General features: G+C 38.8%; 2 protein-coding genes across 4 annotated transcripts; both read left to right on the top strand.

Moving 5' to 3' along the window:
• Positions 1-5,570: 5,570 nt before the first annotated feature.
• Positions 5,571-10,461, top strand: LOC116053269 (collagen alpha-2(VIII) chain-like). 3 transcript variants are annotated; one of them, XM_031304301.2, is made up of 4 exons: positions 8,122-8,346; positions 8,494-8,537; positions 9,068-9,196; positions 9,978-10,461. In XM_031304301.2, the coding sequence occupies exons 1-4, from the start codon at positions 8,189-8,191 to the stop codon at positions 10,256-10,258; spliced, it is 612 nt and encodes a 203-aa protein (XP_031160161.1). In that variant the 5' UTR covers positions 8,122-8,188; the 3' UTR covers positions 10,259-10,461. The 3 variants fall into 3 exon arrangements, with proteins under 3 accessions (XP_031160160.1, XP_031160159.1, XP_031160161.1); XM_031304300.2 differs by lacking the exons at positions 8,122-8,346; positions 8,494-8,537; positions 9,068-9,196 and adding exons at positions 5,571-5,857; positions 6,132-6,260; XM_031304299.2 differs by having other exon boundaries at positions 8,121-8,537.
• A 2,708-nt stretch (positions 10,462-13,169) lies between these two features.
• Positions 13,170-15,252, top strand: LOC116053271 (complement C1q subcomponent subunit B-like). Its single transcript, XM_031304304.2, has 3 exons — positions 13,170-13,471; positions 13,684-13,815; positions 14,863-15,252. Exons 1-3 carry the CDS (start codon positions 13,249-13,251, stop codon positions 15,141-15,143), a joined length of 636 nt encoding a protein of 211 aa, XP_031160164.1. The 5' UTR covers positions 13,170-13,248; the 3' UTR covers positions 15,144-15,252.
• Positions 15,253-18,353: the final 3,101 nt, after the last annotated feature.

Below are 18,353 nucleotides of genomic sequence, written 5' to 3'. Positions count from 1 at the left end.
ATTTGTGAAGTTACTAAAAGATCAATAAAAAAGCAGAGCAATGTGTGTTTACTCTAGGATATCAAAGGTTAACTGATTGCCAGTAAATGTTGGTAATACTATTTTCTCATTGCATAATAAGCCTTGTTTTTCAAGGGGATGAGGTCGCGGGGGTAGCAGCTCCAGCAGGGGACCCCAAACTTCCCTTTCCCGAGCCACATTAACCAGCTCTGACTGGGGGATCCCGAGGCGTTCCCAGGCCAGGTTGGAGATATAATCACTCCACCTAGTCCTCGGTCTTCCCCGAGGCCTCCTCCCAGCTGGACGTGCCTGGAACACCTCCCTTACCATCCTTACCAGATGCCCGAACCACCTCAACTGGCTCCTTTCGACGCGAAAGAGCAGCGGCTCTACTCCGAGCTTCTCACGGATGACTGAGCTTCTCATCCTATCTCTAAGGGAGACACCAGCCACCCTCCTGAGGAAACCCATTTCGGCCGCTTGTACCCTGGATCTCGTTCTTTCGGTCATGACCCAACCTTCATGACCATAGGTGAGGGTAGGAACGAAAACTGACCGGTAGATCGAGAGCTTTGCCTTCTGGCTCAGCTCTCTTTTCGTCACAACGGTGCGATAAATTGAATGTAATACCGCACCCGCTGCGTCGATTCTCCGACCAATCTCCCGCTCCATTGTTCCCTCACTCGCGAACAAGACTCCAAGGTACTTGAACTCCTTCACTTGGGGTAAGGACTCATTCCCTACCTGGAGAAGGCACTCCATCGGTTTCCTGCTGAGAACCATGGCCTCCGATTTAGAGGTGCTGATCCTCATCCCAGCCGCTTCACACTCGGCTGCGAACCGATCCAGTGAGTGCTGAAGGTCACAGGCCGATGATGCCATCAGGACCACATCATCTGCAAAAAGCAGCGAAGAGATCCCCAGCCCACCGAACTGCGACCCCTCTCCACCCCGACTACGCCTCGATATCCTGTCCATAAATACTACAAACAGGATTGGTGACAAAGCGCAGCCCTGGCGGAGGCCAACTCTCACCTGAAACGAGTCCGACTTACTGCCGAGAACCCGGACAAAGCTCTCGCTTTGGTTGTACAGAGATTGGATGGCCCTGAGAAGGGACCCCCCCTCACCCCATACTCCCGCAGCACCTCCCACTGTATCTCCCGGTCATACGCCTTCTCCAGATCCACAAAGCACATGTAGACCGGTTGGGCATACTCCCAGACTCCCTCCAGGATCCTTGCGAGAGTAAAGATCTGGTCCGTTGTTCCACGACCAGGACGGAATCCGCATTGTTCCTCTTCAACCTGAGGTTCGACTATCGACCGAACCCTCCTTTCCAGCACCTTGGAGAAGACTTTACCAGGGAGGCTGAGAAGTGTGATACCCCTATAATTGGCACACACCCTCTGGTCCCCCTTTTTGAAAAGGGGAACCACCACCCCGGTCTGCCACTCCTTAGGCACCGTCCCAGACTTCCACGCAATGTTGAAGAGGCGTGTCAACCAAGACAACCCCTCCACACCCAGAGCTTTAAGCATTTCTGGACGGATCTCATCAATCCCTGGGGCTTTGCCACTGTGGAGTTGTTTAACTACCTCAGCAACTTCTACCAGGGAAATTGACGACAATCCCCCATCATCCTCCAGCTCTGCCTCTACCATAGAGGGCGTATTAGTCGGATTTAGGAGTTCCTCAACGTGCTCCTTCCACCGCCCTATTACCTCCTCAGTTGAGGTCAACAGCGTCCCATCCTTACTGTACACAGCTTGGATGGTTCCCCGCTTCCCCCTCCTGAGGTGGCGAACGGTTTTCCAGAAGCACCTTGGTGCCGACCGAAAGTCCTTCTCCATGTCTTCTCCGAACTTCTCTCACACCCGCTGCTTTGCCTCTTTCACAGCAGAGGCTGCAGCCCTTCGGGCCCTTCGGTACCTTGCCACTGCCTCCGGAGTCCTCTGGGATAACATATCCCGGAAAGACTCCTTCTTCAGTCGGACGGCTTCCCTGACCACCGGTGTCCACCACGGTGTTCGTGGGTTACCGCCCCTTGAGGCACCTAAGACCCTAAGACCACAGCATAGACATACCACATAGAAATTAGCAGGTCATCTTTAAACAATATAAAAGCAGCCAGAGAGATCATATCAGTCAGAGTTTAGGTGACTGAGCAAAGTTGAATCAACTTGGAAGATGAAGTCTAGCATTTTACTGTTTGTTTCTCTGTTCTGTGGCCTGATTTTGGCCCAAGAGGATGGTCCTGAAATAGAAAAAACTAGTGGAACACAGTCATGTGACATGTGTGATCTCCTGAAAGAGTTTGGTGCCCAGAGGATGGCCATTTGAAAAAATAGTTAAAGTGAAAATTGTTTCCATCCATGATCCGACCCCTTTTGTGTCTATTGAGGCACTTGTAATCAGAACTCTGTGTTGTGCCGAGCCAGTTCAGTGAAGCAGTGCAGGAGTTCTACTTCAAGTATCTCTTTGTGGGTTAGGGTTAGGTTCATTTGTTTTGCACGTTTCATACGCAAAGGCAATTCATAGTCAATCCGATATCTATACTCTCTCATGCTTTGGAGGGTAACAAGGTGAAGCCGATCCCACATGACATCGGGCAAGAGACGAGTTATATCCTGAACAGGACGCCACAAGTCAATCACAGGGCTGACACATAGAGACAGACAACTCTTTTTATGTTTTTATGCTGCATGTCATGGATCATAGTCTGTTTATGTGCCTGTCAATAATCTACTGTTGTCAGCTAATAAGGTACTGATATCTTAAACAACTCCAGGGCTCAAAAACAAGTCATAAAATTATTAAAGGGTTCAATGATTTCTGCTACGGTTTCCTAGAAGCTAGAGTTCCCGGAAATGTACCACACCTCCAACCTCTCAGATTTATGTCAGTGTAACGAGCGTGCATTGTCTTTAACACTAGAACGGCCATGTCATTTTGACCGTTTTGAAATTTATATGTGTAATAACTTTGCTGAATAAAAAAATACAATCCTGCTGCTGCCTGACTTTTCCTAAAAGAGTCTGTATTTTAATTTAAAATTGTTTTTATATACATTACACAAAAGGCATAGAAAATACAGTCACTTTTACCTATTTCGGCCATACACGGTCATATTGACCGCTCGGATTTTCGCGGTATTGTTTTTAATTTTTCGCGCGGTTGAAGATGCATCTCGGTTGCTTAGTAACTACCATAGTCTCTGTCAGAGCAACGTAACTAGCGGTCTCGAGTAACAAGTGTGGGCATCACCGATGGGCCGAAGGCAAAGCCAGAGTCGGTAACGTAGGCTACTACGGCGACTCAGTTCTGAATCAGAAGGCAAACACCGGGCGCTCGCTCTGTGAAAGGCGCGGAACACGTAGATGGCCGGTGGCTGTTTACATGTTCATATAACTTTATACATCCTTGAACTGGCTGGAATCATTGCACACATCCTCTCCAAGGAGTGCACCAACAGTAAAATTGTCCGGAAGAGGTTTATGCAGCAACTGGCAGAGGAGCTGAGAGTGGAGTTTATGGAGAAAAAAAGGTCAGCGGCGCACGGTCCAAGCAGCGCTGCGCACCGCAGCAGACGCCAAAACGGAGGCAGTGCCAGGTTAGGTTATAGCTAAATGTTCAAATAAGATACTTATAATTGTTATTTGGCTGTTATGAGTTAAGTTGAATGAATTTCCACACCATATTTTTCGGGATATGAATGTATGAAATAATTACGGTTTACGATGCCATGATATGAATTATTGAAACACGTATTACTACTCAAATGTATAATTAAACTCGTAAAAATGTACATTTCGGTGTTATTACGTTTTTCTAAAGATATCCTAACACAATACATAATACAATATCGCAATTAGGTATTTATCATGAGAGATTATAGAGTTTGGAATCTGGCGGTCAAAATGACCGCTCATGGCAGTTCTAGTAGTTACGGAATTCCGGCACTTCTAGTGTTAACAGTTTCATATCAGGTTGGATGCACGTCCATTAACCCTTGTATGTTCTGCGTTGTGTTCTATGTTGTGCTGAGTGAAGGAAGGACCCGGACCACGACCAGCTGCTGGTTGCTCTTTTAATGAAGGTAGAACGGTGGATTTGTCTGTACAAATCAACAGAAAAACACATAAGGCTCTGTAACATGCAGTCTTCTCCACACAGCAATCAGGTCTCAAGCTCCTCCTCTCAGCTAGTCTGGCGCAGACTGCACATACATACATGACTGATAAAAACTTTTAGTATTAACAGCCAAAAATACTTTTAAATAAAAATGTGAAAATTAATTAAATAAATTATAAAATGCTCAATGTATTTAACATGAATTTCTTTTACATGCTTAATAGAACCAGTGTAAACACATGTAAACAATATGCCAGATTAATTATAATGAACATTATGCACATACCTGTACAAATCAACAGAAAAACAAATAAGGCTCTGTAACATGCAGTCTCTCCACACAGCACACAGGTCTCAAGCTCCTGTTAGCAGATAAACATACAGAAAACCCTGTAGACTAGCATGTGGAAACATGTCTGCTTTAAAGCTTGCAAAAAGTCTGTTTACAAGGTTTATATTCAATTGACACATTAACTTCATGTTCACAACCTAGAAACTAACATTTATACATTCACAAAATAAGTTTGCATTGTCCAAAAACCGAAATAAATGTTTAAAAATGACGAGCAAAATAATAAATTAGCTCCTCTCAGCTAGTCTGGCGCGGACTGAGAGAAGCACCTGAATGACGGCACAAGGCCTGCGACCTCTTAAAGTGACAGTACAGGTATTAACACCTTGGTCTGAATACAACATTCAGGCATAAATATAGGCAATAAAACACATCTTAAACATATAGAAAACAATATTCATCAGGATTTGGTGACATTTCAACCGTAAAAGTAAAGATATAATTTCAACCCGGTTACATGTTGAGGTTTGACTATTATGTTTTTTTTTTATCATGCACAACCATAGGTTTGTCTCTGAATCAAAGGGACAGAGGGCCCTCACATGATGCTTCATGTTGCTGCCAGCCAGAACAAAGGAAACTGGTGGGACTTATAGAGTAGACGTGATTAGGAGTCAGTGAAGTCAGGTGAGAATGGGTGGATCCATGCCGTGGAAGTGGGCAGACGGTTACTGAGTAGTATGGCTCTATTCTACATCACATATACGTACAGTATATATTTTATTTGTTTATCATTTGTTGATTCATGAGCTGCAATACATTAGTGTCTTCCCCAATTATATAACACTATAAAAATCCAGAGGCTTCTGTGACATCCTGGAACATTTGGGCTGAATTTGGAGAACAATAAAAGCAGTTTGAATTACCAACTCGTCTTGTAAGATCAGTGAAAAATCAATCTTTGAACATCACATTAATGATTGATACAACTGAGTTGCCAGTAACTATATTATTTCCTCATTGCTCATCCGCTGAGCTTAACAATACGATAATAAAGTAAATTCAATAAACATCGAATGGGACGTTAAAAATTAACAGGTCATCAATAAACACAATAAAAGCAGCCAGAGGGATCACATCAGTCAGAGTTTAGGTGACTGAGCGATCTGGGATCAACTTGGAAGATGAATTTCACCATTTTATTGTTTGTGTCCATGTTCTGCGGCTTGATTTTGGCCCAGGATGAAACTACTGATGCTACTGAAACAGAAGAAACTGGTGAAACAAAGTCCTGTTATCCTGACATGTGTGATCTCCTGACAGAGTTTGGTGCCATGAGACAAAAACTCACATCTGTGGAAACCAGACTGGTGGCCAGTGAAACCAGACTGAAGGAGAGTGAAAACCAGATTCTGGAACTTAGAAATAAAGGTAAAGCAAAATATAAAGACTGTATTGAAGAATTTATTCAGCATTTTGTGTATTGTGATGAAATACACATGATTACTTTAATTCAAACATCACTTCTAAATGACAAAAGATGGAAGTAGTGTGATAAAAATGTGTCTTCTTATAATTGACTTGGTTACTAGATGTCTCTAGTCAGTATTAGAAAAAACTAATGCTCGTTTGATAAATAAAAAATAAAAAAAACTGAGAAGACACTGGAAATACTTTAGTGATCAGAATGTTTTGTTTCACACAGAAAGGACCAAGGTGATATTCAGTACAGCAGCAGGAGGAGCTGCATCCATTGGACCCTTCAACACAGACACAACTTTAATCTACAGAAGAGTGATAACAAACATCGGTGGTGCCTACAGTCCATCCACAGGTAACACTCACCTGCAGGTTTAGGCTTGTTGTGCATCAGTATTATTACGAAGATTGAGTAGATTAAGGAAGATGTAAATAAATCATGTTGAATGCTATGTAGTTTTTTGTTAAGACAAATGCATTAATGGAAGCAGATAAACAAGTAAAATGAATACAATTTGAAAAGTTGTCAAGGCTTTGGTGTGTGCAACAGAAAGGTTCTAATTTTAAAAAGGCTAGTGAAATGTAGTTTATACTATTTTCTCATTGCATAATAAGCCTTGTTTATTAAGGGGATGTCAAAAATTAGCAGGTCATCTTTAAACAATATAAAAGTGTCCAGAAGGATAACATCAGTCTGAGTTAAGGCCATAGTGAGTGAGTTTTCCATTTTGTTGTTTGTAAGCAGTGGTTCTACTTCTATTACTTCTCAAAATAGACATGAAGGCATTGGTTTACAACCATATCACAAGCCACAACCACATATTTTACGGTATACATTAGACTTTGAACTCTGTAACTGTTGTCGACATTGAGATCATATACCAGCATGGTTATGGAACTGATGCAGAAGTTACCTGAGTAACTATGGAACAGCTGGCGACCGGAGTCGTTACCGATCTGCTCGACATCTCCCTGATCCCAGCTCTGTTGCAGTCTTTTGCTCTTTATGTACCTATATAATGAGATCAATGTTTCACTGCAGAGTAAATCAGGAATTTATATAAATTTAATATGAAATGTTGGTCCGTTGACACACTAAAAAGAAAATGTCTAAATTGCTGTTAAAGTTGGCATTACTGTAACGGTGTAACTGTCATCTTTCCCATTCAAACTTTGAGTGTCGGTTAATATAGCACTCCTGACACAAATGTGTCGTATGCATTGTTGTTATACTTTCTCTGGCAAGGCTGATTGTTCCCATGAACAAGAGCAAGGGTGAACGTGACGGTGATCTGGAGAACAATGTTCATCTTGTCTAGAGACAGAGAAGAATGAGTTTTTGTTTTTTAAATGTTGTTCAAACACAATATAAATACACCAGTTATTGGTCAAGTGCTGTAAATGCACCATCTAAACTTAACCTGGAAAATCCAGAATTAGATCTTCAAACTTCTTACAATTTTCAGTTGATAAATGACAGGACAAAGTGTCATTCAGCAGGCCACAAAAAAAAATTAAATTCAAAAATTAAATTAAATTTTTCTTTGATTTAATGCTTTTTTGTGGATATATGTTTGAATGGTCATATAATGAGTTGAAGTTCTGAAGTTAACATTATGAATAATTATGAAATATATATGTATTAAACTTGGGATCTCCCGACCCTACATTAACCTTATTGGACCTGCTGCTCCACCCTGACTCATCAGCAGCTCAATCAGGAGAGACAAGTGAATGAAGTAAAGAAAAGAGTTTAACAGATGATATGTGATAATTACATTTTGGCAGAAAGTCTTTTGGCGCTTGATTGAGATTTGAATAAATGACTGATATTTGATTTAATAAATAAAGCTGCATGCTATGGATCATCAGTAACCTCTGCACTGTTTATGTCCCAGTGTAAGACAAGTAAAATAGAGATAATGTTGTGTTAGAGGCCTCTTCAAACCAGAAGGTGCATAATCTAAATGAATTCAGATTCAAATGATTTCCTCTAACTAACTTTATTTCTTGATGATTTGCTATAATACCGACTGAAACACATGAATTTTTGCAAAGTCATTGTAGGATCAATAAATAGCTGAGACATTTCTGTTTACTCTAGGATATCAAAGGTTAACTAAATGCCAGTAAATGTTGGTAATACTATGTTCTCATTGCATAATAAGCCTTTTTTTAAGGGGTTGTTAAAAATTAGCAGGTCATCTCCAAACAATATAAAAGCAGCCAGAGAGATCATATCAGATAGACTGAAGACGACTGAGCGACGTTCAACTTGACAAGATGAAGTCTACCATTTTACTGTTTGTTTCTCTGTTCTGTGGCCTGATTTTGGCCCAAGATGATGGTAGTACTACTGAAACAGAAAACAATAGTACACCAGGGTCATGCTTTCCTGATATGTGTGATATCCTGCAACAGTTAGGTGCCCTGAAAGAAAAACTCAGCTCTGTGGAAACCAGACTGGCAGACAGTGAAACCAAACTGGCAGACAGTGAAACCAGACTGGCGGCCAGTGAAACCAAACTGGCGGCCAGTGAAACCAGACTGGCGGCCAGTGAAACCAAACTGGCGGCCAGTGAAACCAGACTGGCGGCCAGTGAAACCCAGATTCAGGAACTGAAGAACAAAGGTAAAGTACATTTTTAAGTTTGTATTTAAGAATCACCATGGTACATTATGTACATTTAGAGCAACGGGAGATGATGAGGCTTAACGATTATGTTTTTTAATCATGCACAACCATAGGTTTGTCTCTGAATCCCAGGGACAGAGGGCCCTCATGATGCTTCATGTTGCTGCCAGCCAGAATAAGAAAACTGGTGGGACTTATAGAGTAGACCTGATTAGGAGGGAGTGTTATTATTTGTTGATTCATGAGCTGCAATACTGTAGAGTCGTCCCCAATTATATAACACTATAAAAATCAGGAGGTTTCAGTGACATTATGGGAAATTTAGGATGAATTTGGAGAACAATAAAAGCAGTTTGAATTGCCAAGTTGTCTGGTAAGATCAAAAGTAGTGTGATAAAAATGTGTCTTCTTATAATTGACTTGGTTACTAGATGTCTCTAGTCAGTATTAGAAAAAACTAATGCTCGTTTGATAAATAAAAAATAAAATAAAACTGAGAAGTGATCAGAATGTTTTGTTTCACACAGAAAGGACCAAGGTGATATTCAGTACAGCAGCAGGAGGAGTCTCAGACATTGGACCCTTCAACACAGACACAACTTTAATCTACAGAAGAGTGATAACAAACATCGGTGGTGCCTACAGTCCATCCACAGGTAACACTCACTGTCACCTGCAGGTTTAGGCTTGTTGTGCATCAGTATTATTACAAAGATTGAATAGATTAAGGAAGATGTAAATAAATCATGTTGAATGCTATGTAGTTTTTTGTTAAGACAAATGCATTAATGGAAGCAGATAAACAAGTAAAATGAATACAATTTGAAAAGTTGTCAAGGCTTTGGTGTGTGCAACAGAAAGGTTCTAATTTTAAAAAGGTCAGTAAAATAATTCACAAAGACAAGGAATAACTGATAAATGAGGATTTGATTTTAATGTGACCCCCAAAATAAATACTAAAGAAAGCTGGGCATGGGGCCCTCCCCCTAACCTAAACCAACATCAGAAACTAAAAAAAACAAACAAGGCTATGATCGTTTAGCACAACAACAAAATTAGGCTAGTCACATCTCATGCTGCGAAGCTAAGGCCATAAGGAGGAGAGAGAGAGAGAGAGAGAGAGAGAGAGAGAGAGAGAGAGAGAGAGAGAGAGAGAGAGAGAGATCCTGCTAGATAGGTTTCTCTCCATTCATGCCAGACCTGGTACACCTGAAGGGAAAACAACACAAACACACACTGGCTATCAGAAGAAGATGCACGTTAAGCACAGAAGGTAACACACAATACATAAATCTATCAAGTACAAAAAAGTTACCCCAAAAACATCAGGAAAAATAGACTGTCTTCCTGTCTACTAATCACTCTGTCTAAGAACACATTGCATCTATAACTATGAAGGGAAAAAACAAACTTATTTTTAGGTTGCTGTTTCCACAGGTATCTTCACTGCACCTGTTGCAGGTGTTTATTATTTTATTATCTTCTATCATGCTGGAGGAGCACATCAGGGAAGGGTGTTGCTGTACAAGAACAATGAATTGGTGGTCCTGACCCAAGATCACAAATCAGACTCTGACACCGCTGATAACGGAGGAAACGCAGCATTCCTGCAGCTGCAGCAACGGGACCAGGTGTATGTGCGCTTGGCTGCAAACTCATATGTTTGGGGATATGACCACCATACAACCTTCAGTGGTTTTCTGGTCACTCAAATGTGAGAATCGATGTATATCTCGTAAATCTATTCATTTCTGTGTGAAGATGGATGTAAACATCTGATATCACTACATCCATATATCATTGCCATTGTATTTTTAAATATGATGAAACAGAAGGCTTTTGCTGATAAAATAAAGTCTGAAAATGAGATTGTTTTTTTCTGAAGAAGCACAAGCTGAAAATAAAGTGATTACAAACATAATGACGTGTAGAATTTATTTCTAGGATTAGTTCACAGGAGTTTGAGCATCACCATGGTACATCGGTAAGAATGAAAAATGGAAACTGGTGTTTCCTTTCAGCCATGTATTGTCATTATATGTACACATGTGAGTGAAGTCAGGTAAGAGTGGGTGGATCCATGCCGTGGAAGTGGGCAGACGGTTACTGAGTAGTATGGCTCTATTCTACAACACGTATATGTACAGTATATATTTCATTTGTTTATCATTTGTTGATTCATGAGCTACAATACAGTAGTGTCTTCCCCAATTATATAACACTATAAAAACCAGGAGGTTTCTGTGACATCCTGGAACATTTGGGATGAATTTGGAGAACAATAAAAGCAGTTTGATTTGCCAACTCATCTTGTAAGATCAGTGAAAAATCAATCTTTGAACTTCACATTAATGATTGATACAATTGAGTTGCCAGTAACTATATTATTATTTCCTCATTGCTCATCCGCTGAGCTTAACAATAAGATAATTAAGTAAATTTAATAAACATCAAATGGGATGTTAAAAATTAACAGGTCATCAATAAACACAATAAAAGCAGCCAGAGGGATCACATCAGTCAGAGTTTAGGTGACTGAGCGATCTGGGATCAACTTGGAAGATGAATTTCACCACTTCATTGTTTGTGTCGATGTTCTGCATCTTGATTTTGACACATGCATTTGCAAAAAAAACAGTTCAGACAGTGTACAGAAGGTTTTAGGCCAACAGTATCTCTGTTGTATTAGAAATTAAAATCAATGACTGTTATAGGTCATTCATTATATCATCTTTTCTTCTTATTTGTCTGGATATGGCAGCAGAACTCCAGTGAATTATTTAGACTAAAAACTAAGAAAATTAAGAATTTCCTTCAACTAACTTCATTTCTCGGTTGATGTGCTTTAATACCAACAGAAACACATGAATATTTGCAAAGTAACTGTAAATAAAGAGCTGATAAATGTGTCTGTTTACTCTAAGATATCAAAGGTTAACTTATTTCCAGTAAATGTAGTTTTACTATTTTCTCATTGCATAATAAGCCTTGTTTATTAAGGGGATGTCAAAAATTATCAGGTCATCTTTAAACAATATAAAAGTGTCCAGAAGGATAACATCAGTCTGAGTTAAGGCCATAATGAGCAAGCTTGAATCAAATGGGAAGATACAGTTTGCCATTTTCTTATTTGTAAGCAGTGCTTCTACTTCTATTACTTCTCAAAATAGACAGGAAGGCATTAGTTTACAGTCACATCACAATCCACAACCACATATTTCACGGTATACATTAGACTTTGAACTCTGTAACTGTTGTTGACATTGAGATCATATACCAGCATGGTTATGGAACTGATGCAGAAGTTACCTGAGTAACTATAGAACAGCTGGCGACCGGAGTCGTTACCGATCTGCTCGACATCTCCCTGATCCCAGCTCTGTTGCAATCTTTTGCTCTTTATGTACCTATATAATGAGATCAATGTTTCACTGCAGAGTAAATCAGGAATTTATATAAATTTAATATGAAATGTTGGTCCGTTGACAGACTAAAAAGAAAATGTCTAAATTGCTGTTAAAGTTGGCATTACTGTAACGGTGTAACTGTCATCTTTACTATTCAAACTTTGATTGTCGGTTAATATAGCACTCCTGACACAAATGTTTTGTATGCATTGTTGTTATACTTTCTCTGACAAGGCTGATTGTTCCCATGAACGAGAGCAAGAGTGAACGTGACGGTGATCTGGAGAACAATGTTCATCTTGTCCAGAGACAGAGAAGAATTTTTTTTAAATGTTGTTCAAACACAGTATAAATACACCAGTTATTGGTCAAATGCTGTAAATGCAGCATCTAAACTTAACCTGGAAAATCCAGAATTAGATCTTCAAACTTCTTATGATTTTCAGTTGATAAATGACAGGACAAAGTGTCATTCAGCAGGCCACAAAAAAAAAAAAGATATTCACATTTCTTTCTTTGATTTAATGCTTTTTTGTGGATATATGTTTGGATGGTCATATAATGAGTTGAAGTTCTGAAGTTAACATTACGAATAATTATATATATATATATATATATATATATATATACACACATACATATATATTAAACTTGGGATCTCCCGACCCTAGTAAAGATAAGAGTTTAACAGATGATATGTGATAATTATGTTTTGGCAGAAAGTCTTTTGGCGCTTGATTGTTTGTTGAGATTTGAATAAATGACTCTGATATTTGAAAATGACCTGATACAGTAGCAGCACAGAAAGAAATGGAACAAGCAATTATTGATACATTTTGTGCATTGTGTTTTAATGTTTAATAAATAAAGCTGAGTGCTATGGATCATCAGTAACCTCTGCACTGTTTATGTCCCAGTGTAAGACAAGTAACATAAAGATAATGTTGTGTTAGAGGCCTCTTCAAACCAGAAGGTGCATAATCTAAATGAATTCAGATTCAAATGATTTCCTCTAACTAACTTTATTTCTCGATGATTTGCTATAAAACCGACTGAAACACATGAATCTTTGCAAAGTCATTGTAGGATCAATAAATAGCTGAGACATTTCTGTTTACTCTAGGATATCAAAGGTTAACTAAATGCCAGTAAATGTTGGTAATACTATTTTCTCATTGCATAATAAGCCTTTTTTAAGGGGATGTTAAAAATTAGCAGGTCATCTCCAAACAATATAAAAGCAGCCAGAGAGATCATATCAGATAGACTGAAGACGACTGAGCGACGTTCAACTTGACAAGATGAAGTCTACCATTTTACTGTTTGTTTCTCTGTTCTGTGGCCTGATTTTGGCCCAAGATGATGGTAGTACTACTGAAACAGAAAACAATAGTACACCAGGGCCATGCTTTCCTGATATGTGTGATATCCTGCAACAGTTAGGTGCCCTGAAAGAAAAACTCAGCTCTGTGGAAACCAAACTGGCGGACAGTGAAACCCAGATTCAGGAACTGAAGAACAAAGGTAAAGTACATTTTTAAGATTGTATTTAAGAATATATTCAGCATGTTGTGTATTGTGATGAAATACACACAATTACTTTAATTGAAACAAAGCATCCTCTTGCCTACAGATGGAAGTAGTGCTATAGAACATATTTTAGAACATAATTCAGCTTTTTTATGAGAGGACACTGGAAATACTTTTGTAATCACAATGTTTTTGTTTTTCACCAGAAAGTACCAAGGTGGTGTTCAGCGCAGCATCAGGAGGAGGAGATACAGCCACTGGACCCTTCAACACAGACACAACTTTAGTCTTCAGAAGAGTGATAACAAACATCGGTGGTGCCTACAGTCCATTCACAGGTAACACTCACAGTCACCTGCAGGTTTAGGCTACTAGTGCATCAGTGTTATTTATTTTTTTACAGAAAGTGTTTTGAATATAAAGAGTAAACTAATAAATAAAAGCAGATGTTATTATAAATCATGTTTAATGCTATTTCGTTTTGTTGTTGAGACAAGTATTTTAATTGCAGCAGATAAACAAGTAAAATCGATACAATTTGAAAAAGTTGTCGAGGCTTTGGTGTGTGCACCAGAAGGGTTCTCGTTTTAAAGAGGTCGGAAGAGTCAAGGAATAACTGATGAACAATCATTTTATTTTAACAAATGTGACCCCCCAAAGTAAATACTAAATAAAGCTGGGACTGGGGTCCTCCCCCTAACCAAGGCCAAAATCTGAAAACAAAAACAAAGCTACAAAAAAAAGGACTACCTACCGCTGTGATACTGTGGTACTGTAATATACTTCTGCAGGTTTAGGCCAAATGTGCATCATTATCAATGAGACTGCAGCTGAGGCCATAAGGAGGAGAAATAGAGAGAGAGAGAGAGAGAGAGAGAGAGAGAGAGAGAGAGAGAGAGAGAGAGAGAGAGAGAGAGAGAGAATCCTGGCTAAATCGGGTTCTCCCCTTTCAGGCCAGACCTGAAGGGAAAACAACATGAACACTAGCTATCAGAAGAAGATGCACGTTAAGCACAGAAGGTACACAGTACAAGTTATATTTTTGATTGTGTACGTCTACATTAGTGTATGTACTTTGTGGTTTTTATATAAACCGTTACAGGTTTCTAACATTCCTCACATGTATTTTTGTTTTTCTTCAATGTAATTAGTTTTTTACGTTCTGTGAAACAAATAAACTAAGGCTATCAAGTACCAAAATATGCTAACCTAAAGAAAAATGGACTGCCTTCCTGTCTACTAATCAAGATGTCTAAGAACACATCAAAACCAAAAATTTGAGGAAGATAAACTTATTTTTAGTTTTATTTGGCTGTGAGGCAAAACATTAATATTAAGTTCTGAAATCTACTGATTATTGTGTTTGATTTCTGCTGTTTCCACAGGTATCTTCACTGCACCTGTTGCAGGTGTTTATTATTTTACTATGTTCTATCATGCTGGAGGAGCACATTATTCAGGGTTGAATCTCATCAAGAACAATGAAGACATTGTCAAGACAAGTGATCACCCATCAAGCTCTGACCCTTCTGATAACGGAGGAAACGCCGCGTTCCTGCAGCTGCAGCCAGGAGACACTGTGTTTGTGCGCTTGGCTACAAACAACTTTATTTGGGGAACAGACTACCATACTACTTTCAGTGGTTTTCTGGTCACCTCATCATGAGAATCTCTGTTTATCGATTTGTTCCTGCTTGAAGATGGATGTAAAAATCTATCTTAAAATCTAATGGATCAGAAGATTGTTGCTCATAAAATAAAGAGTCTGAAAAGGAGATTGGTCTTCTTTAATCATTGCTTCATTTAGTTAATTATGCTGTGAAGCTGATGGTTTGTTGGCAACTGGAAATAAAACTAATATTGCTGCTTTCAACACATTGTTTGGTTGTAGGTTTGTACAGAGACAGAGGGAGAAAGACTAATGCAAACAGGAAGTAACAAGTGTCAGTGGTACAGTTCAGCTCAGTTGTTGCTCCTCTAACAGAAGGACCAGATGGTGGTCCAACCGTCCATAAAAGTATAAAGTTATGTCATGTGCATTAAATCTAACCCTGGATAATAGAAATCACTGAAGTAACACATACAGACAAAATGTTGTGGCAGAGGTGCTGTATAACCAAAATGTAAGAATTCAAATGCCCAATATAATACAGTGTGAATTGCAAACAACTACACTTCTTCATTCACTTGCATCGATCACCCTATATACATAATTTATATTTATTTACAAAAAAAAGGGGGAAATATGGCCCATGGACACCCAGACACACTTGCATTCATGCAGACAACCTCTATGTTCAGACACTTTCAGTTTTTCAGAAGGTTTTAGCACAACAGTATCTCTCTGTTGCATCAGAGATTGAAATCAATGATTGTTATACTGTAGGTCATTTATTTTATCGTCCTTCCTTCTAATCTGTCTGGAAATGGCAGCAAAAGTCCAATGAATTATTAAAACAAAAACAAAGAAAATCTCAAATTATTTTGGGTTGATTTGCTATTATACCAACTGAAACACATGGATATTTGCAAAGTAACTACACGATCAATAAAGAGCTGATAAATGTTTTGGTTTGCTCTAAGATATCAAAGGTTAACTGATTGCCTGTAAATGTTGGTAATACTATTTATTTAGGATGAGCTTAATGTTGATGTAACCAAACTGACTAGGGAAAGACGCTCTCTTCTATCCTGACATTTCAGATCTTCTGAGAGAGTTTGACTCCATGTAAGACAAACTGGTGGCTATGGAAACCAGACTGAAGCACAGAGAAAATGAGATTGCAGAACTGGATTAACGTCCACATACACTCACAGCAGATGGATGGATGATGAATCCAAGTTCTAAAATTAAAGTGGTCAGAATGTGGCTGCTAATGCTGCACTCAAAGCCCAAATAAAGTTTTGAATTTAAATTAATTTGACATTGGAAGGTCACTTGTACTTATACACTAAAATGTCGGTACAACATCATAGTTTTGTTAGAGAATGGATAAAAAAACTGGTCAATATCAAGCTGAGGTCTGGCATCTAAAATATGTTTGTCTTTCCTCTTTAGCATTTTTGGAACTTTGAAGCTAAGCCAGTTTTAGAGCGGGTTATAATTCTTTCCCGGAGTCATATATTTGAAATTCTAGTGTTTTTAAGCAGTTTTTTTCTCTTCAAACTCCTGGGAAAAGCATTTGGTCTTTACCTGCCTGTGATGGCTACGGCCATGGCCACACAGCCATCTTAAAGGCGGTAACCTCATACACTCACATTTATCTTAGTTCATGCTGTTTTCCTTAAGATTGGTTTCTATATCTTTTACGATACATTATATATATGTTGTTGTAAATATTTATTTAGTTTAAATAATGTACAAGACACTGGATTTGGTTTACATATATACTTTATTAGTTTTGGATTGTCTTTTTGCTATAACGGTTTTCTTTTGAGCTTACCAGTGTTGTGGATTCCACACCCTGGAGTGAGGCATGCAGGCTGCTGGGACAAAGGGGTGGCCTGGAACAACAGCAGCTTTAAAGGGGTGGTGGCTAAATTGGACTCTACCACTACTTGTTATGTCTGGGGGGGTAGCTTTATTTTTTCCCAAGATATTTGAGTTTTGATTTGTGTTGTATCTAGTACATTTATTCGGTTAATGCTAATTAAGATTACATTTCTTTTTGGAATAAGTGTTCAGTTGTTTTTTTGTTATTTGTAGTTTATGTAATAGTGTTAGTTAGTCTTTCCCTGGGTGTCAAACATGGTCTGATCAGCCAGTATATAAGTCCCTTTTGTTTCTCTTACAGGAGGTCAGTTGTATTTTTGAGTTTGTTACGTTCAGAGTTTAAGTTCGGTCTGTTTGTTTGACCTCTTTTAAGGGCCCAAACTTTATTTTTATTTGTTGTAATGATTTTGTGGGTAAAATAAAAACCCCTTTTTTGAAATCCTCTTGTGACTCCTCTTGCCTAACTGCTTGGTCCCTGACACTGCCAAATGCTTAACATGTTTTATCAGCTAGCCTCTGATTTTCTCTGTCATACTTTGTAAACAATGAGCTAAAAGAGACGGAAAACTCTGTAAACTTGCAGAGGTGGCTAATAGTTCTGTATATAACACAAAAACACATGATTCAATGTAACCATTAAAGATAGCGTTTAATGCAGCTTTAAGCCATTTATTTGACAGTATAAAAAGCTAAACAAACAGGATTTTAGTACAGATTCAAATAAATGTTCACAGTAATGAAGAAAGCACATGGCTATACATGAGGGGAACTGAGTTTGACAGTAAGAGGATTATACAGAGTGACAATAGTAAGAATTGAACTCATGGAGAAGAATACAACAGTTTCATATAGACAAGTAACGGGTTATAACCTTGAGGTTTGGTGACAACTAAGGTTAAAAAAACTGAACAGTTTTTGAGTAGGTTGTAAAAGAGCTTTAGCTGGAAATGTAAATCCCAGTAACAGAGGAAAATGTGTTTAATATAATGCTGTGACTCATCTCCTCCATGTAATTTAGAGGACTTTTTAAAATAATTCTTCCTTTCCTGCATGGCACGTTATTTTAATCATGCTCATCCCACAAAATGGTATGATGACCATGCTCAAATGTGTAACAGATAATATAAAGTAGCTTAAGAACAACATCACATGACAATGTTTTCTTTTAAGGGAAAAAGGCTTATTTTAGCTAAGCTTGACAGAGGTTTAGATGGATTGAATCCAATGTCTACTAACCTCCAAAAATTTGCCCTATGCAGTATTTAAGGTCTGCAGTGTGCAGCCCTCACGTCTGTCTTTTGGCCTTTGTACCTCTCAAAATGGACAGGACGGCATTGGTTATTAACAACATCACAAGCCACAATAACCCGTTTTTGTCGTCTC

This window comes from Sander lucioperca, chromosome 17 (assembly GCF_008315115.2).
Source record: "Sander lucioperca isolate FBNREF2018 chromosome 17, SLUC_FBN_1.2, whole genome shotgun sequence".
NCBI classification, from domain to species: domain Eukaryota; kingdom Metazoa; phylum Chordata; class Actinopteri; order Perciformes; family Percidae; genus Sander; species Sander lucioperca.
The sequence above is the reverse complement of the archived record's forward strand: the minus strand, read 5'-3'. Positions and strand labels throughout refer to the sequence as shown.